Raw genomic sequence first — 20,162 nt, forward strand, 5'->3', positions numbered from 1 at the left:
GGAGGAGCCCGATGTGGGGCTCGATGTGGGGCTCGATGTGGGGCTCGATGTGGGGCTCGATCCCACAATACCAGGATCACGCCCTGAGTCGAAGGCAGACGCTTAACCACTGTGCCACCCAGGCGCCCCTATGGGATATGTATTAATTGCAGTAGGAGGGTATGATGAGCAAGAAGAGGTTAGATAGGCTTCATTTCACACAGAAGGCAACTAGAGTGATCAAATCAAAACACTCAAAGAGCATTCCTTATTTAGTGCTCGTTTAGAACCACACATAAGTAAGCTTCATCCCCTTATACTCTTAATAGTTTAGCTAGTAACGGAATTACTCCATATTGACTAGCTAAACTGAAAGAGGACTTCAACTACCTCCGTTTTGATCTCAAACTTCCTAATTAAGTTCTTTCCAGCTTATCTCTTAACTCAGGCTGAAGATCCTGCTGGCAAAGCATCCTGTGATGGGAACTGAAAGTACGCCCTCAAACAATTAGGACTGCCCTGAGCCAGCAAAACCCTGCCTGTAGTTGACCCCCAAGATAATGATGGACCTGACCTTTACTGCCCATGTGCCGGTATCTACTGACCTTTGTCCCACATTTTCCTTATATAAACCTAGGAGTATTTTCAGCAGTTTGAAGACCGTCTTAGAGACAATAGTCTGCTGTCTTCCCAGTGTTGTCCTCACTCAAATAAATTCCTTTCTTGTTTCATCACCACTTGTTTCTCTGCCTTTGGATTTTTCAGTGGTGAGTGGCTGAACTTTGTATGTTTGGGACCCCTTGAGCCAGGTGCTTTTGTGCCCCTGTGCCCAGGATACAAAACTATGGTCTTTGCTAAACTATGGTCTTTTGCTACTTGAATTAGTTTTTAGTTAGTTTAGTTTTAGTTAACCCTCAAGGGGTTAACTAAATTTCTGAATATTTAAACTTCTAGGATGTTACAGATCTATAGGTATAATTTAAGACTTAATAGGAAGTATATCAGGAAAAATTAGATTTATATTATTCGTGGATAAATAGGCAGATGGTTCTCCAGCCATCAACTTTCTTTTATTCGGTAGACCACAGATTGAAAACTGATGATTTGGCACAGTGTTTGTTTGTTTTTAATTTAAGGTAAAACATATGATTGAGAGGTTTCAATTCCACAAATTGGATGATCCGGCAATACTGGTCTAATATTTCTGCACTGCAACAATATTCCCAGGGGCCTAAGTCCAAGGATTTCCGTTTATTTGTACATTGCCTATGGTTGCCTTCCAGCTACCACTGCTGAGTTGAGTAGTTGCTACACAGACCACAGGGCCTCACAGCCTAAAATATTTACCACCTAGCCCTTTACAGGAAAAGTGTGTGAAGTCTTCCCTAAAGTGATTCTAAAACTTTTTGATTTCAGGACCTCTTGAGACTCTTAACAATTATTAAGGATTACAAAGAGTTTTTTGTTTTGTGTGGGTTGTATTTGTTCATAAGTGCTAATATCTCCTAAAAACAAATTTAAAAAGTCATTTAAAAGAATAAGCCTTGGGGCACCTGGGTGTCTCGGTCCTTAAGTGACTGTCTTCAGCTCAGGTCATGATCCCAGGGTCCTGGGTTCCAGCCCTACGTCCCGGCTTTCTGCTCAGCGGGGAGCCTGCTTCTCCCTCTCCCTCTGCCTGTTGCTTCCCCTGCTTGTGCTCTCTTTCTCTCTCTCTCTGACAAATAAATAAATAAAATCTTAAAAAAAAAAAAAGAATAAGCCTAATCCATTTTAATTTAAATGACACATATTTTATGAAAAACCACAATAGTTTGTGAAACTAAATATTAGAAGAGTGCATTATTTTACATTTTTCCAAACCTCTTAAATGTCTGGCTTAATAAGACAGATAAGATAGATTTTCATATCTGCATTTGCCGTCAGTGTGTTGTGATCTGTTGTTTACTTGAAGTATATGAAGAAAAGTGGGCCTCATATAGTTATGTAATGGGAAAGGGAAAAGTATTTTAATAACCTTTTTAGGTAGTTGTGAATGTTATTCTCTGATAGATTATCAAAACTTGAAAAATGATGTAGCTTTTTTTGTTTGCTTTTTTAAGTGGGCTCCACACCCAGCATAGAACCCAACACAGGGCTTGAACTCATGACCCTGAGATCAAGACCTGAGTCAAAACCAGAAGTTGGCCACTCAGCCAACTGAGCCCTCCAGGCATCCCAAGTGGTATAGTTTCTTTTCTTTTTAAAAAATTTAAAAACTTATTATTTATTTGAGAGAGAGAGAGAATGAGAGCACATGAGTGGGGGCGGGCAGAGGGAGAGGGGGAAACAGTCTCCCTGCTGAGCAGGAGCCCAATGTGGGGCTCAATCCCAGGAATCGCTTAACCCACTGAGCCACCCAGGTGCCCCACCCCAAGTGGTATAGTTTCTTAAAAGTTAGTTATGATGTGGAATTAGAAACCATCAGTGAATTTTTTTTGAACTTTGTTAAATTAAAAACACTCGGGGCGCCTGGGTGGCATAGCGGTTAAGCATCTGCCTTCGGCTCAGGGCGTGATCCCGGCGTTATGGGATCGAGCCCCACATCAGGCTCCTCTGCTATGAGCCTGCTTCTTCCTCTCCCACTCCCCCTACTTGTGTTCCCTCTCTCGCTGGCTGTCTCTATCTCTGTCAAATAAATAAATAAAATATTTAAAAAAAATTAAAAACACTCATCTGTCTTATATTTTGGACCTTCTATCTATGCATGATTCGGTAATATTATGTGTTGATCATTTGGGAAATACTGGTTTTCTAAGTTATGCAGATCTTCCAAATGTTGCCATATTTCATTAACCAATAGGAAAAAATTATCGTGTTAATATTACTACCTATCTTAACAGAAAAATCTTTTAAGTATTAGGAAGTTGTCAAGCTTATCGTGGTGGACACAACCTTGATACAATCTTGATAAGTTTTTCAACATTCTAATTTTATCTTGAAAGCTCAAATTTTCCTTAGTAACAAGTACAGTGAGTTGTTTTCCTTGAAGTGACTAACTCATTTCATTCATTCTTGTGTAAAGTGGGTATGTAACAGTGAGGAATATGAGGACTACTACAACAATTTCCTTGTAATTGACTTGATTTATGCTGAGGCACCAGCAGTTTTACCCACTGTTGCTTCTGCATCATCAGTGCAAATGTCAATAGAGTGAAAAAAGCAAATGGCTTAATACTATTATGAAAATAATTTTGATTTCATGAACACCTTTACAGGAATCCACACAATACATTAAGTACACTAGCCCTATTAGGTATTTAGAGTTTTAAAAAATATTCTCATTTGGGATGCCTGGGTGGCTCAGTTGGTGTCAGTTAAGTGTCTGCCTTTGCCTCAGGTCATGATCCCAGGGTCCTGGGATCCAGTCCCACGTTGGGCTCCTTGCTTGGTGGAGAGCCTGCTTCTCCCTCTGCCTGCCACTGCCCCGGTTGTGCATGCACACTCTCTCTCTCTGACAAATAAATAAAATCTCTTTAAAAATATCCTCATTAGAACAGAAGTTCCATGAGAGCAGAGACTATGCTCTCTGTCTTCACTATTCTCACTAGCATCTGGCACTTAGTAATGGCCAACATTTATTGGATGTGTAATACATACCAGGCATTATTCTAATTGCTTTATGAGCATTAACTCATTCAATCAACAGAAAAATCTATGAGGTGATAGGTGCTATTGTTATACTATCCACTTAACAGACGAAGAATTTGAAGCACATAGAGACTAAATAATTCATTAAGATTATATTACCAGAATGGGGCCCCTGGGTGGCTCAGCTCTTAAGCATCTGCCTTCGACTCAGGTCATGATCCCAGGGTCCTGGGATTGAGCCCCGCATCGGGCTTCCTGTTTGGCGGGAAGCCTGCTTCTCCCTCTCCCACTCCCCTTGCTTGTTTTCCCTCTCTCACTGTCTGTATCTGTCAAGTAAATAAATAAAATCTTAAAAAAAGATTATATTATCAGAATCATGATTTGAACCCAGATAGTCTAGTTCTGGAACTCATTTGCTTAATGCTATCCTGTCTCTCAAATGTTTAATTCACAAATAATTTTACTTTGTTTGCTCCAAGAAAATCAAAAATTTTCTGGTGTACTTAACATTTTATTAGGAAGATGTCTCATACAGGGGCGCCTGGCTGGCTCAGTTGGTAGAACATGTGACTCTTGATCTCAGGGTCATTGGATGTGAAGCCTACTTTAAAAAAGAAAAAATAATTTTAAAAAAGATGTTTCATACAGACAAAAACTAAAAGAAAAAAAAGCTTAATGCAGAAGTCCCTACTAGTGCAGTTACATCGTCTCTATTTTTTATGAAAAGCAAATACATCTTGTGGTTATTTTTTCATGATCATCATGATTATCTACTACTATTGGTCAATTATATATGTCTTCCATTTTTCTTTATTTTTTTTTCTTCAGCACTTTGTAGTTTAAGATTTTATGTTTCTACAATGGAATCTTCTCAACATATGGTGCTGGAACTACTAGACATCCACATGTAAAAAAAATGAATCTAGCCACAGACCTGTCACAAAAATTAACTAAACAACTGACTTAAACTCAACAACTGACCTAAAACTATAAAACTCCTAGAAGAAAACATAGGAGAAAATTTAAATGACTTTAGGTAAAACAATGACTTTTTAGCTACAACACCAGAGGCATGATCCATGACAGAAATAATGATAAACTCTCCTTAATTAAAATTAAATCTTCTGCTCTGCAAAAGACAATGTCAAGAGAATGAGAAGACAAACCACAGATTGGGAGAAAATATTTGCAAAAGACATAAAGGACTGCATAATCCAAAATATACAAAGAACTCTTAAAAATTCAAAATAAGAACACAATCTGATTAAAAAATGGGTTAAAGACCTTAACAGACACCTCACCAAAGAAGATAGCCATTAAACATGTAAAAAGACACTCCACATCATATGTCATCAGGGAAAGGGGCCCTGTTAGAAGGGCCAAAATCTGGAACACTGACAGTACTAAACATTGGTGAGGATGTGGAAAAAAAGGAACTGTCACTCATTGCCAGTGAAAATGTAAGATGGTACAGTCATCTGAAAGATAGTTTGGCAGTTTTTTACAAAACCAAACATATTCTTACTATATTATCCAGAAATCATGCTCCTTGATATTTACCTAAAGGGGTTGAAAACTATGTCCACACAAAAGTTGCACGTAATGTCCATAGTAGCTTTATTCATAATTGCCAAAACTTAGAAGCAACCAAGACGTCCTTCAGTAAGTGAAGCAGGATAAATAAACTATAGTACATCTAGACAATGTAATATTAAACAGTGCTAAAAGAAATGAGCTATTCAATCATGAAAAGACACAGAGGAAACTTAATACTTATTACCAAGTGAGAGAAGGCAATCTGAAAAAGGCTACATTCTGTACGATTCCAACTATATGTCATTCAAGAAAAGGCAAAAGTATGGAGACAGTAAAAATACCAGTGGTTGGTAGCGGTTGAGAGGAGGGAGAAGATAAGCATATCATAATGATGATACCATAATGATGGATACATGTCATTATACATTTGTCATAAACAATACAATGTACAACACCACGAATGAACCCTACGTAAACTATGGACTGTGGGTGATCATGATGTGTTAATGTAGGTTCATCAATTGAAAAAAGCGTACCACTCTGGTGGGTGATATTGATAATGGGTAAGCTATGCATGTGTAAAAGCAAGGTGATATATGGGAAATCTCTGTACCTTCCCTTTTATTTATTTATTTTTTGTGAACCTTAAACTGCTCTAAAAAATTAAGGTCTTAATAAAAGGAAAAAAATGTATACTATCTCAAATTCTCATCTATAAATCCTTGACTACCGAGGAGCTGAAATAGCTAGGTATAAGCTTGGGCAATGGTTTTCCTAATGATCTGTATTCATAAAGTTCTACTTTACTACCTAAGGCCTGCTTATTTGTACACAGAAAAGAGACAATGGCTTTAATAACTTTTTTTGTTGAAGGCACAATGAACTGGCCTTATTTGATTAGAGTTCACATTGGCTTTTGATTTTTGAGGTTGAGTAATCTCTTAGGATAAAACCAAATTTTGTTGTCCCAAGCTGTAAAACATTCTGCATATAAGAGTAGTTGTTTTTGTCTTCACAACTGCTTTCTTTCCCTTATTCATTTTTTTTTCGTTCATTTAATGAATACTGAGTGTCCACCTAGGCATTGTGCTACGAAGGAAGAGTACTAGATGATGTCATAGAGGAGCCTAATTTAGTTGGAGGTCTAGAAAGGCCTATAAATGCTTAGAAGAACACCCAAGTTTATTTTATTTTTTTATTTTTTAAATTTTTTAAAAAAGACTTTATCCATTTATTTGACAGAGAGAGAGACAGCCAGTGAGAGCGGGAACACAAGCAGGGGGAATAGGAGAGGAAGAAGCAGGTTCCCAGAGGAGGAGCCCAATGCAGGGCTCTATCCCAGAATGCTGGGATCAAGCCCTGAGCGGAAGGCAGCCGCTTAACGACTGAGCCACCGAGGCACCTCAAAGAGCACCCAAGTTGAAAACGAGTTCTGAAGGATGAATGGGATTCAATGAAGGGCATGGGGATTGGTGAAGAGTCAGAGTTTTCAGGACATGATCGTCGGAGGCTGCTTATTGAGCTGAAAGAAGACTGTTGTAGTGGAAAATAGAAAATGGTGAGGTTGGAAAGGCTTTGGGGACCATGTGAATAATTTTGCATTTTATTTTAAGAACTATGGAAATGATATTAGACTTGATAATTATCATTTAGGATGCATAGCTAAAGTATAATTTGAGATAGGAGACTAAGGTGTAGTAGCCAAGCTAACGAGTAACTCTATGAAAATATTTTTATTCAGCAGCATTAGGACTATATACAATGTTGCTAGAACTCAGAAATATAAAGGTAAATAATGCACCATTAGTTTGTAGCACAGATAGGGAGTTGTAAAGAGATTAGAACCAAATATGAAGTAAAAATATAATAAATATGTTAATAAAGTGCTTTGGGAACCCTTGCTGTGGGCTGGGAAACTCTATAAGCAATCATGACTGGTAGCCAGAGGGAGGCTTGGGCTAAGAATACAAGCTTTAGAGCATTTATTTTTATTTTTATTTTTTTAAAGATTTTATTTATTTGAGAGAGAGAGAGCACGCGTGAGAGAGCGTGCGCAAGCAGATGCAGAGGGAGAGGAAGAAGCAGATTGCCTACAGAGTGGGGAGCTCAAAGTGGAGCTCGATCCCAGGGTCCGAGATCATGACCTGAGCTGAAGGCAGACACTTAACCAACTGAGCCACCCAAGCGCCCCAAGAGCATTTTTTTAAAAAAGTAGTCTCCACACCAGCATGGAGCCCAACACAGGGCTTGAACTCATGACCCTGAGATCAAGACCTGAGCTGAGATCAAGAGTCAGACACTTAACCAAATGAGCCACCCAGGTGCCATTAGAGGATTTTTTGCCAAATCTTAGCTACTCAGGTCTTTTTGGCTTCTGTGTACTTTTCAATCATGTAGTGAATACTATTTTTTCCCTTAAAATATACTCAAAGGGTGAAGAACTGTGAAGGTTTCCTCATAGAAAAGAACAAAATGAAAAGAAAGGGGGTTTGTTGGATTTCTTTAGAATTCTGTGAGGATTGTGTCACCTTGGCAGTAAATGTGCCTTAAAAATGAAGAGTGTTCACAAAAAAAGTATGAGATCTTGACATTTGCGACAACATGGATGGACCTAGAGAGCCTTATGCTAAGTGAAATAAGTCAGACAAAGAAAGACAAACATCATATGATTTTACTGATATGTAGAATCTAAGAAACACACACACACACACTCACACGCATGCACGCAAAGGGAAGAAACAGACCCATAAATACAGAGAACAAACTTTTGGTTGCCAGAGGGAGGAGGATGGGCGAAATGGGGGAAAGGGAGAGGGAGACACAGGTTTCCAGTTATGGAATGAATAAGTCATGGGGATAAAAGGTACAAGACAGGGAATCCAGTCAAGGGTATTGTAATAGTGTTGTATGGTGAGAGATAGTAGCTACACTTGTGGGCATAATATATAGACTTGTTGAATCACTACGTTGAGTGTCTGAAACTAATGTAGCCTTGTGTCAACTGTACTTCAAAACAAAACAAAACAAAACAAAACACCTCCCCAGGTGATATCAATATGCAGCTGAGATTGAGAAATATCGCCTGAGGGCTTCCACAGGTTTACTTGTTCCTTGTAGGACCTGTGTACTCATTCTTTCTTTCTTTTTCTAAATGCTTATTATGCCAGTCATATACAGCTATTGAACAAAATCTAGAAAAGAAAGAAGGAAGAAAGGAAGCAAGCAAGCAAGGAAAGAAGGAAGGAAGGAAGAAAGGAAGGAAGAAAAAAAAGAAAAGAAAAGAAAAGAAAAAGAAAGGCTGTTGACACAAACTAGATAATGTTTCCAGCCAGTGTGTTGAGTTAGCAGGTGATCTCTGCGGCGCTTATGCCCCTCCAGCCCGCTAGGGCGGCGCAGCTCCAGGGACCTCCATCCCCTCGCAGAAGGCGACGCTCTTGGCCTTGGCGGCGGTGCAGTCTCTGCAAGGCGATACTTCCTGCTGGTTTTGCCGCGAGTCTTCAGCAGCTGTCTGTGCTGTGACTGTCGGTAGTTCTGCAGTGGGCGGTTGGCCATGGAGCGCCCGGGGCCCAGTGAAGGTGGGTTCCGTGGGGGCGATGCCAGGCAAGACGGGAAGGGCCGGGGGCGCCGGAGGCGCCGCACTAACGAGGTCTCCTTCTCCTCTTGCCCCAGTGTCAGGCTCAGAAGCGTCGGGACCGGATCCGCAGCTGGCGGTCACCATGGGCTTCACGGGGTTCGGTGAGTGACTGTCTTAACGCTTAGCCTCTTCTCCTTTTGCAGAGGTTTTAAGAACCGCGGAATGAGAGGGGGGGCCCAGCTGTCACCTCTGTTCCGCACCCTCCGCTGTGCCAAGCCCTAGTTACTTTAGCCAAGCCCTGTGTCTTGAGATTTCTTGGTATTCTCTTTCCCATCCGTTTTCTAATTCTTGCTTGTCTGTTGGGACCAGCTCAGGTGACATGTATGGGAAGCCTTGTGGGAAAGATAGCTTTGTGACCTATGCTGTGGACGGCGTTGGTTAGTGGAGGGAGTTGTCTTTTTGTGTCCTGAGACGGAGCTAACCATTGACTGTAGTCTGTAATGAGATGGCCTTTCTGGCAACAGGTGGGCCGGCCATTAAAGTGATATTATAACGGTTATTAAATGCTTTTTGATTCAAGCCTTTCTCTCCCGGAATTGTCACTTCAGTCTCTCTGTAGAGTCTTGTTATGAGATAAAGAGGAACATTTCAAACAGAGATGTAGTCATCTGTTGAAAACATTACTGCTTGTAAGAAACAAATGTTAATTGTCTTCCCGTTTCTCGTGGGTCTTGGATAGAACAAATATCAGGCTAATGTGTCCAGGTCTCTTGTTGGTGTTCATATACTCATTTATTATGGTAACGGCTTCTGTCACATTTTTACTCCTAGGTGGTCATGTTTACAAAAATACTATATACTTACGTGTTACTATAGTATTTACTTTTGTTTCATTCCTAATTTCAAAAGTAGCGCATATTAATAGCAGAAAATCCAAAGAACACAGTAAATGAAAAGGAAGAAAGTAAATCCTTAATAACTGTATGATCTAGAAATCGAGTTAGAAGTTTGTTTTCTATTCTTTCCTGTTGTGTATTTATCAAGAAAGTTAAGATCATATGTATGTACAATTTTATATTCTTAATTATCTACTTTATTTAATTCTTAATGCTTTGAGGATTTTCTGCATTATGAAGTACTCTTCCAAAACATGATTTTTTAATGGCCGAATAGTACATTTGATAGAAGTGCCATAATTTTGGCCTACCTAGTTTCTAATTCTTTTATTCATAATACTAAAAAGAATATCTTTATAAATAACCCTTTTATTTCTTTTTGTAAAAGTAATTTTATGTGTGTTTCCATAGGGTAGATTTCTAAAGAAGGCACTATAATAAAAATACAAATATTAAAAAGTATCCAAAACATTGCGTGTATATCTTTTTTTTTAATTTTTAAATTTTTTAAAATTTATTTTTAAGTAGGCTCCACACCCAGCATGGAGCCCAACCCGGGGCTTGAACTCATGACACTGATCAAGGGTTGGATGCTTAACAGTCTGAGCCACCCAGGTGCTCCTGGGTAGATATCTTTTAAAACTAATTGATCCATTTTGTCATAATGCCCTTCAGAAAGGTGGTTTCATTTTAGACCGAAGTCAATATTATGTAAGAATGACATTTTTACCATATTCTAACTAACATGGAGTAAACATTATTAAGAAAAAACAATAAAGACAAATATAATATTCCTTCAAGCTCATTCATGTTGTTGTCAGAATTTGGTTTCTTGTAGTTTTAGGGCTGAGGCCTCTGTTTTCTTATTTGCTGTCAGGTGGGAGCTTCTTAGCTTCTTAAGGTGCTTGCATTGCTTGTCATCTTACTGCCTTCATCTGAAAATGAACTAGTGCTTCTAGTCCTTTTCATACTTCATATATATCTGACTTCAGCTGTATCTGTTCTGCATCTTTGCTTGTAAGGGCTTCTGTGATTAGATTGGGCCAACCAGGATAATCTGTTTTAAAGTCCATAACCTTAATTAGATGTCAACAAGTCCCTATTGCCCTGTAATGTGACATATTCCAGGGTTCCAGAGATTAGGGTATGAACATTCTGCATTCTGCCTGTTACCAGTGTTGTAGATTTAAGGGGTAGAGTCCAGGTGAATTGAGGAGAATGGGAAAGTTGGCTGGTTAATGATGAGACTATTGTTAAAAATTCCCTGGGAAGTAAACTCTTTCTTCCTAGGTGTATTTCTTGTAGCCATGCTATAAATTAAACAGACTAAATGGTTATCAATCATTTAATCAGTGCTTATTGAGTACCTAAAATTTGGCCAGCTTAGTGTGAGAAGATCACAGTCTGCTTCTTATTTCTTTTTAGGAAAAAAAGCTCGCACATTTGATTTGGAAGCAATGTTTGAACAAACACGAAGAACAGCTGTGGAAAGAAGTCGGAAAACACTGGGTAAGAAGTTCAGTTATGGCTCTTTTATTGGTTTAAATACTGTATACACCTTACACAAGTCCGTTGGCCGTTATTATAAGACTGAAAAAAAATTTCGAAGTTGTTAAAAGACCAAATGTGCTGGTTCCTTTGGAAGCAGAGTTGGTTTTTTTTTTTTTTTTTAACATGGTAAAAGTTGCATCTAAGTAGGATAAGTCTGAATGCTAAAATCTTTTTGAAGTGTGTTCTATGAACAAACAGGGATTCTAAATTAATTGATAAGAATAAGAATAGCAGTTTTTTTTTTTTTAACCTCTTCTTCCACCTTTATCTGATTTTCATTTCATTTTTTTCTTTTCCTGCTTACAGCGGGACCAGTATTTGGAAGGCTGGGCGAGAGGTGGCTCTCAGAGCTGTGTACACCACTGACTGTTGACTCAGTATAGAAAATTGAGACATACAGTGAATGTGGCTGCTGCTGTTGAACCCCTGTATTAATGAGTTTATCAGACATTTAATGAAGGCCTTAATTTCCAGACTGTCTGGTGTGATACTAGGTGATTGGCAATTCTGGGTACCACCTTATGGTCTTCCAAGTAGACTGACTCCTCTCTTGCTTTCTTTAGATTTGATTCAGATCATTCTTAGACTGAAGGTATAGATATATCTTGATAGCACAAAAGGGGCTAGAAATCAGAGACAGGACTTCTGGAAAATTTTAAGTGAATGTTGTTCTGGCGATTGTCCTTTTTGGTTTTAAAATGATAAGTTATATAGCAGTAATATCTAATATTTGGAAAGTGAGCTTGATGTGAAAGTTTTTGGTCTGTGGAAGAATAAGGTTTTTTTTTGGCGAGAAGGCCACATACTATTTTTTAAAAAGAACTGTCATTAATAACAAATTTCAAACACATACAAAAGTATAGTAATGAACTTCTATCATACAGATTGAAGTACTGTAACAATTACTTCCCCTCTCAGATTATTTTGATACAAATCTGAGACACATTACTTCACCCAAAAATATTTTAGTATGTGTCTTTAAGAGATACTGATTTTTAAAATTTTTTTAAATTTTATTTTTATGTTTTTTTATTATATTATGTTAGTCACCATACAGTACCTCCCTGGTTTCTGATGTAAAGTTCGATGATTCATTAGTTGCGTATAACACCAAGTGCACCATGCAATACGTGCCCTCCTTACTACCCATCACCAGTCTATCCCATTCCCCCACCCCCCTCCCCTCTGAAGCCCTCAGTTTGTTTCTCATAGTCCATAGTCTCTCATGCTTCATTCCCCCTTCTGGTTACCCCCCCTTTCTTTATCCCTTTCTTCCCCTACCGATCTTCCTAGTTCTTATGTTCCATAGATGAGAGAAATCATATGATAGTTGTCTTTCTCTGCTTGACTTATTTCACTTAGCATTATCTCCTCCAGTGCCATCCATGTTGCAGCATGTTGAGAAATCGTTCTTTTTTTTTTTTGATAGCTGAGTAATATTCCATTGTATATATGGACCATAACTTCTTAATCCAGTCATCTGTTGAGGGCATCTCGGCTCCTTCCACGATTTAGCTATTGTGGACAATGCTGCTATGAACATTGGGGTGCATATGGCCCTTCTCTTCACTACGTCTGTATCTTTGGGGTAAATACCCAGTAGTGCAATGGCTGGGTCATAGGGTAGCTCTATTTTTAACTTTTTAAGGGACCTCCACACTGTTTTCCAGAGTGGCTGTACCAACTTGCATTCCCACCAACAATGTAGGAGGGATCCCCTTTCTCCACATCCTCTCCAGCAATTGTTGTTTCTTGCCTTGCCCATTTTTGCCATTCTAACTGGCGTAAGGTGGTATCTTAGTGTGGTTTTGATCTGAATTTCCCTGATGGCTAATGATTTTGAACATTTTTTCATGTATCTGTTAGCCATTTGTATGTCATCATTGGAAAAGTGTCTGTTCATATCTTCTGCCCGTTTTATGATTTATTTGTTTCTCGCGTATTGAGTTTGAGAAGTTCTTTGTAGATCTTGGATACCAGTCATTTATCTGTAGCATCATTTGCAAATATATTCTCCCATTCCGTGGGCTGCCTCTTAGTTTTTTTGACTGTTTCCTTGGCTCTGCAGAAGCTTTTTATCTTGATGAAGTCCCACAAATTCATTTTATCTTTTGTTTCTCTTGCCTTTGGAGATGTGTCATGAAAAAGGTTGCTTTGGCCGATGTCATAGAGGGTGCTGCCTGTGTTCTCTAGGATTTTGACGGATTCCTGTCTCACATCAAGGTCTTTCGTCCATTTGGAGTTTATCTTTGTGTATGGTGTGAGATAGTGGTCAGTTTCATTCTTTTCCGTGTAGCTGTCCAATTTTCCCAGCACCATTTATTGAAGAGCCTGTCTTTTTTCCACCGGATGTTTTTTCCTGCTTTATCAAAGATTAGTTGCCCAAAGAGCCGAGGGTCCATTTCTGGGTTCCCTATTCTGTTCCATTGGTCTATGTGTCTGTTTTTGTGCCAGTACCATGCTGTCTTTGTGATCACAGCTTTGTGGTACAGCTCGAAATCTGGCATTGTGATGCCCCCAGCTTTGTTTTTCCTTTTCAACAGTTCCTTGGCGATTCGGGGCCTTTTCTGGTTCCATACAAATTTAAGGACTATCTGTTCCAGTTCTTTGAAAAATGTCATCAGTATTTTGATCGGGATAGCATTGAAAGTGTAGATTGCTCTGGGTAGCATGGACATTTTAACTATGTTAATTCTTCTGATCCATGAGCATGGAATATCTTTCCATCTTTTTGTGTCTTCCTCAATGTCTTTCAAGAGTGATTTATAGTTTCTAGAATATAGATCCTTTACGTCTCTGGTTAAGTTAATTCCAAGGTAATGTATGATTTTTGGTGCTATTGTAAATGGGATGGATTCCCTAATTTCTCTTTCTTCAGTCTCATTATTCATGTATAGAAATGCAACTGATTTCTGAGCATTGATTTTGTGTCCCGCCACATTACTGAATTGCTCTATAACTTCTAATAGTTTGGGAGTGGCTTCTTTTGGGTTTTCCATATAGAGTATCATGTCATCTGCGAAGAGAGACATTTTGACTTCTTTGCCGATTTGGATACCTTTGATCCCTTTTTGTTGTCTGATTGCTGTTGCAAGGACTTCTAGTACTATGTTGAATAATAGTGACGAGAGTGGGCATCCTTGTCGTGTTCCTGATCTTAAGGGAAAGGCTTCCAGCTTTTCCCCATTGAGAATGATATTTGCTGTAGGCTTCTCATAGATGGTTTTTATGAGATTGAGAAATGTACCCTCTATCCCTACACTCTGAAGGGTTTTAATCAGGAAAGGATGCTGTATTTTGTCAAATGCTTTTTCTGCATCTACTGAGAGAATCATATGATTTTTGAATTTTTCTTTCTGGATAAAATCTAAGACACTGATAGATTTGCGAAAGTTGAACCACCCTTGCATCCCAGGGATGAATCCCACTTGGTCATGATGGATAATCCTTTTAATGTACTGTTGGATTCTATTAGCCAGGATCTTGTTGAGGATTTTGGCGTCCATGTTCATTAGGGAAATCGGTCTGTAATTCTCCTTTTTGATGGGGTCTTTGCCTGGTTTGGGAATCAAGGTAATATTGGCTTCATAGAATGAGTTTGGTAGCTTTCCTTCTGTTTCTATTTTTTGAAATAGCTTTAGGAGGATAGGTATTATTTCTTCTTTGAATGCTTGGTAGAATTCCCTAGGAAAACCATCTGGGCCTGGAGTTTTGTTTTTTGGAAGGTTGTTTATCCCTGACTCAATCTCTTCATAATTAATTGGCCTGTTTAAAAAATCAATTTCTTCCTCTTTCAGTCTTGGTAGTTTATAGGTTTCCAGGAAGGCCTCCATCTCTTCCAGACTGCTTAATTTATTGGCATAAAGCTGTTGATAAAAGTTTGTAATAATCCTTCCAATTTCATTGGTGTTGGTTGTGATCTCTCCTTTTTCCTTCATAATTTTATTAATTTGGGTCCTTTCTCTATTCTTTTGGATAAGTCTTGCCGGTGGGCTGTCAATTTTATTGATTCTCTCAAAGAACCAGCGTCTAGTTCTGTTGATCTGCTCTACCCTACTTCTGGTTTCTAATTCATTGATTTCTTCTCTAATCTTGGTCAACTGCTTCCTCGTGCGTGGATTAGGCCTGTCCCTCTGTTGCTGTTCCAGCTTCTTGAGGTGAGAATATAAAAACTACATTTTAGATTTTTCTGTTCTTTTGAGTGAGGCTTGGATGGCTATGTATTTCCCCCTTAGGACTGCCTTTGCAGTATCCCATAGATTTTGGACCGTTGTGTTTTCATTCTCATTGGTCTCCAAAAATGTTTAAATTGATTTTTGATTTCCTGGTTTATCGAATCATTCCTGAGCAGGATGGTTCTTAGTCTCCAAGTGTTTGAGTTTCTTTCAAATTTTTCCTTGTGGTTGAGTTCCAATTTCAGAGCGTTGTGGTCTGAGAATATGCAGGGGATAATTTCAGTCTTTTGGTATCGGTTGAGACCTGTTTTGTGACCCAGAACATTGTCTATTCTTGAGAATATTCCATGGGCATTAGAATAGAATGAATAGTCTTTGGTTTTGGGGTGTAGTGTTCTATATATATCTATGAGGTCCAACTCGTCGAGTATGGCATTCAAAGCTCTTGTTTCTTTGCTGATTTATTGCTTAGGTGATCTGTCTATTGGTGATAGTGGAGTGTTGAGGTCCCCTACTATTAGTGTATTTTTATCTATATGTCTCTTTATTGTGGTTAAGAGTTGACTTGTGTATCTTGCTGCTCCCCTGTTGGGGGCGTATATATTTATAATTGTCATATCCACTTGTTGGATACATCCTATAAGAATAATATAGTGCCCTTCTGTGTCTCTAACTAGTCTTTAGTTTAAAATCCAATCTATCTGATATGAGAATTGCTACCCCAGCTTTCTTTTGAGGTCCATTGGTGTGAAAGATGGTATTCCATCCCTTTACTTTCAGTCTGATTGTATCTTTAGGTTCAGAATGAGTCTCTTGTAGACAGCAAATGGATGGGTCATGTCTTTTTATCCAATCTGCAACCCTGTGTCATTTTGTGGGAGCATTTAAGCCATTCACATTGAGACTGAATACTGAGAGATATGATTTAATGATGCCATGTTGCCAGTAAAGTCTTTGTTTCTATAGATTGTGACTTTCTGTTCTGTATTACTCTTGGGGCCTTTTTACCTTTATAGAACCCCCCTTAATATCTCCTGTAGGGATGGTTTTGTGGTTACGTAATTGGTCAATGACTGGCTATTCTGGAAGGTCTTTATTTCTCCATCAATTCTGAATGACAGCCTTGCTGGATAAAGGATGCTTGGCTGCATGTTTTTCTCTGAAAGAGCTTTAAAAATGCCCCCCCCCAACCCTTTCTCTCATTCCAGGTCTGTGTAGACAGGTCTGACGTAATTCTGATGCCTTTGCCTTGGTACGTGAGAAATTTCTTTGCCTTGGCTGCTTTCAATACTGTATCCTTGGATCTAATATTTGCGATTTGCACTATGACGTGATGTGGCATAGGTTTGTCGTGGTTGAGCTTGGGAGGGGTCCTCTATGCCTCTTGGACATGAAGGTTTGTTTACTTTGCTAGATTAGGGAAGTTTTCAGCTACAATTTGTTCAAATATCTCTTCTAGACCTCTGTTTTTCTCCACCCTGTCAGGGATGCCGATGATTCTGACATTGGAACGTTTCATTGAGTCAGTAATCTCCCGTAACCTACATTCCTGAGAGTGGATTTTTTTGAGTCCAGATTCCATTTTAGCTTTTTCTTCTACTGACCCATCCTCCAGTTCGCTGATACTTTCTGCCTCATTAACCCTGGCCGTCAGAGCCTCTAGTTTTGATTGCATTTGGCTCATAGAATTTTTAGTCTCTGCCAGATTCGCTCTCATTTCCGCCCTTAGAGATTCTGTATTCTCATTAACATTTTCGTTAATACTTTTTTCAAGTCTTACACATCATCTTGACCATTGTTACTCTGAATTCCATTTCTGATAATTTGGTTATATCCATATCCATTAATTTTTTGGCAGAGGCCACAGACTCACTGTCTTTTCTTTGCTGGGGGGGAGTTCTCCTTCTCGTCATTCTGATGAGGAGAGGGTGCGGGGTTGTCCAGAGCCCAAATTATTGACCGGTACCCAGGCCGTGGGCCCTTGTTTTATAGGGATCTTAGGGATGTGGGCTTCTTGATTTTTCAGCCTGCCTCCTGGGGGAGGGGCCTGCCGTGCCGATACTCAGGCAACCCTGTTTGGGTAGTTCTCCGTGTCCCCTGCGAGGTGGGATGGGGGTGGGCTCACTGTGAGCCGGTATTTCCAGGCTTTTGTTCTCTGGCAGCTTTCCCTGACGGTTTGCTGTGCCTCTTCTGAGATTCAGAGCAGCAGTGGTCGAATCTCAGCCTCTGTCTCAGAATAGAGGGATCGCGGACCATCCTCCACTGATGTTCTGGCCACTTTAACTCTGTTTCTGTTGGTGCTGCTCAACCCTCCAGCGACCCGGGATGTGTGCCCCACACCCGGCGTCCCAGCCCTCACTTCCAGGGCGGGCATGTCTCTGCCCTTTGTGTTTCTAATACCGCCAGCTGCCCCCGCGTGCTCCGGAGCTCCCGGTCTCACTCTGGTTTCAGTGAGCGCACCGGAGCTCCGTGAGAAGTCTGGTGGCACGCGCTCCCGGCTCAAGGTCTCAGTCTGCTCTCTCGTGGGTGCCCGTCCGCGAGTCCGCCCGCTCCCCTGTGCAGGTGGCTACCGCTCTCCGGTGCCCGAACGCGGCGGCTCCCTCCCCCCTCCGTTTATCTTCCGATATCTGTGCGGGGTTTCACGGCTTCCCGCTTTGTACCTCAATACTCAGTGCTGGGGATGTTCATTTGTAGAGATCCAGATGTATCTTCCTGCGTCTCAGGCTGGTTCCGTGGTTGTTTAGGCTGGTCTGGTACCTATCCAGCTCGACTCAGGGGACCGGCTGAAAAAGGAGTCCCCTACTCCTCCGCCATCTTAACTCCTCCCCCCAGAAATAATATAAATTTTATCCTAATATTGTTTACGTATTGAGGATAAGACTTGTTTTCAGTTTTATATATACTTACAGTACTTAGTAGAGCTTAGTACATAGTAGTTACATCCCTAAATATTTAACGGAGAAATGTAATTAATGTAGTTAAAATGTTCTTATTTTTTATTTCCTAGTATTTTGGCATTAAATATTTAGAGTTAAATGTAGATTTACATGAAATTGGCAGGCTAGTGAATTGTTTTAAGTTAGAGTAACAAAAGCATTTAGCAAGATTTAAGTCCCATGGGTAAAAAGACTATTACGATTAGAAAACATTTATTCTAGCTTATATTTATGGTAATTTTATTTCCTTTACATTTTATCTTAAGTCTCATTTCTTCCTTTAAGGTAAGTAATTGCTATAATGATTGGCTCTGAGATTTTCAGGTATCAAATTATATTCCATTGAGTCTGCAGTTTGTGTGAATGAGCCCAGATGGGAGATGGTAGTTTTGGATAGTTCACTGTTACCTAGACAAAAATTGCATACAGTGGAGGAGCTTTTGCAGAAATGGCTATCCAAAAATTGGTAACTGTTTGAAAGTAGAGAAAAATAAAATTAGGTGCTTGGAAAAATAAAATTAGGTGTTGAATAGTAGGTTAATTCACTTTGGTTAAGGGAAGGTACAGAACGTTTTTACGGTGCTTATACTGTGTTTGGTTCCACGTTTGGTGAAAATGCATGAAATGATACCCTTTGTCAGGGAGTTGCAGACTATTAAATTCTGTTTGGTTTTGGTTTTTTTCCTCAGTCAACAATGAAGAAGAAAAATTTTTTTCTTCTCTAAAATGTCTTAATCCTGCCTTTTATCTTTATCCCTTGCTTTAATGAAGCAGCAGGTGATGGCAGGAAACTCTCTGATTAGAAAATCCTGGCTAGTGTTTAAAAAAAAAAGTTAAAATTTTAAATTAAAAAATCAGATGCCTGGGGATACCTAGGTGACTGTCAGTTAAGCCTCTGCCTTCGGCTTAGGTCATGATCCCAGGGTCCTGGGATCCAGTCGAGCATCAGGCTCTTTGCTCAGCAGGGAGCCTCCTTCTCCCTCTGTCTGCTTCTCCCTCTGCCTGCTGCTCCCACTGCTTGGGCTCGCTCACTCTCTCTGACAAATAAATAAATAAAATCTTAAAAAAAATTTAGATGCTTTTCTAGGGACAAGTAGTTTGGAGTATTTATCCTCTGGTGAGGAACTCTAGTTGGACAGGTAGGTGGCTCAGTTTCCAGATAGTCTGGCCACAAGCATGCAGGAAAGGGCTGGGCTTTGGAGAGAAAGGCAGGCAAACTATTATGTAAGGTAGGTGGTGCTCATTGGGTAATTTTAGTCTCTAAGAAAGTCTGGTCACATCTTGGAATGACAAATTGTAGAACTTCAGTTCACTGCTAGGGGACTTCATAGCTTTGTTACTTAACTTTCCTATGGCATAGATTTCTCAAATGTAGAGTGAGAATAATAGTACCTACATCAACTGTATTGTATAATTGAAATTTGCTAAGAGAGTAGAACTTAAATGTTTCCACTTAAAAAAAAAGGGTGACTATGTGGGGTGATGGATATGCTCATTGACTCTATGGGGAGAATCTTCTCGTAATGTAGATGTATATTAAATCATTACATTGTGAACTTTAAATATTTTACAATTTTATTTGTCAATTATACCTCAAGCAAAAAAAAAAATAGTATCTACTTTAGAGGTTGTTGTGATGATGATTAAAGGAGTTAATTTATAGGCAGTACTTAAAACAATACCTGATACATAGCTCCATGTAAGTATTAGCTTCTATAATATTTATTAAGTTAAGGTTGTTATTATAAGGTGTATACTTGCAAAAAAGTCCTAGAAGACCTAATTAAAAATGGCTCAAATAAGAAAAATTTAGTGTTACACATGAAAGCACCTCTGGAATGGGGCTCTTCCCATTCTGAGTCCTGACATGAAGAACGTTACGTTTTTT

General features: G+C 39.4%; 1 protein-coding gene across 2 annotated transcripts in view; it reads left to right on the forward strand.

The window, feature by feature from the left end:
- Nucleotides 1–8,595: 8,595 nt before the first annotated feature.
- WDR70 (WD repeat domain 70) overlaps nt 8,596–20,162 on the forward strand; it is a 299,029-nt gene continuing 287,462 nt past the window's right edge. Inside the window, exons 1-3 of one of the 2 annotated variants that reach the window (XM_026506841.4) lie at nt 8,596–8,717; nt 8,812–8,877; nt 11,038–11,121. In XM_026506841.4, coding sequence (XP_026362626.3) covers nt 8,693–8,717; nt 8,812–8,877; nt 11,038–11,121 — 175 coding nt within the window. In that variant the 5' untranslated portion in view covers nt 8,596–8,692. The remainder of the gene's footprint in view (nt 8,718–8,811; nt 8,878–11,037; nt 11,122–20,162) is intronic. The other variant, XM_048224312.2, reaches the window with a different exon arrangement.

This window comes from Ursus arctos, unplaced genomic scaffold (genome assembly GCF_023065955.2).
Source record: "Ursus arctos isolate Adak ecotype North America unplaced genomic scaffold, UrsArc2.0 scaffold_15, whole genome shotgun sequence".
NCBI lineage: Eukaryota > Metazoa > Chordata > Mammalia > Carnivora > Ursidae > Ursus > Ursus arctos.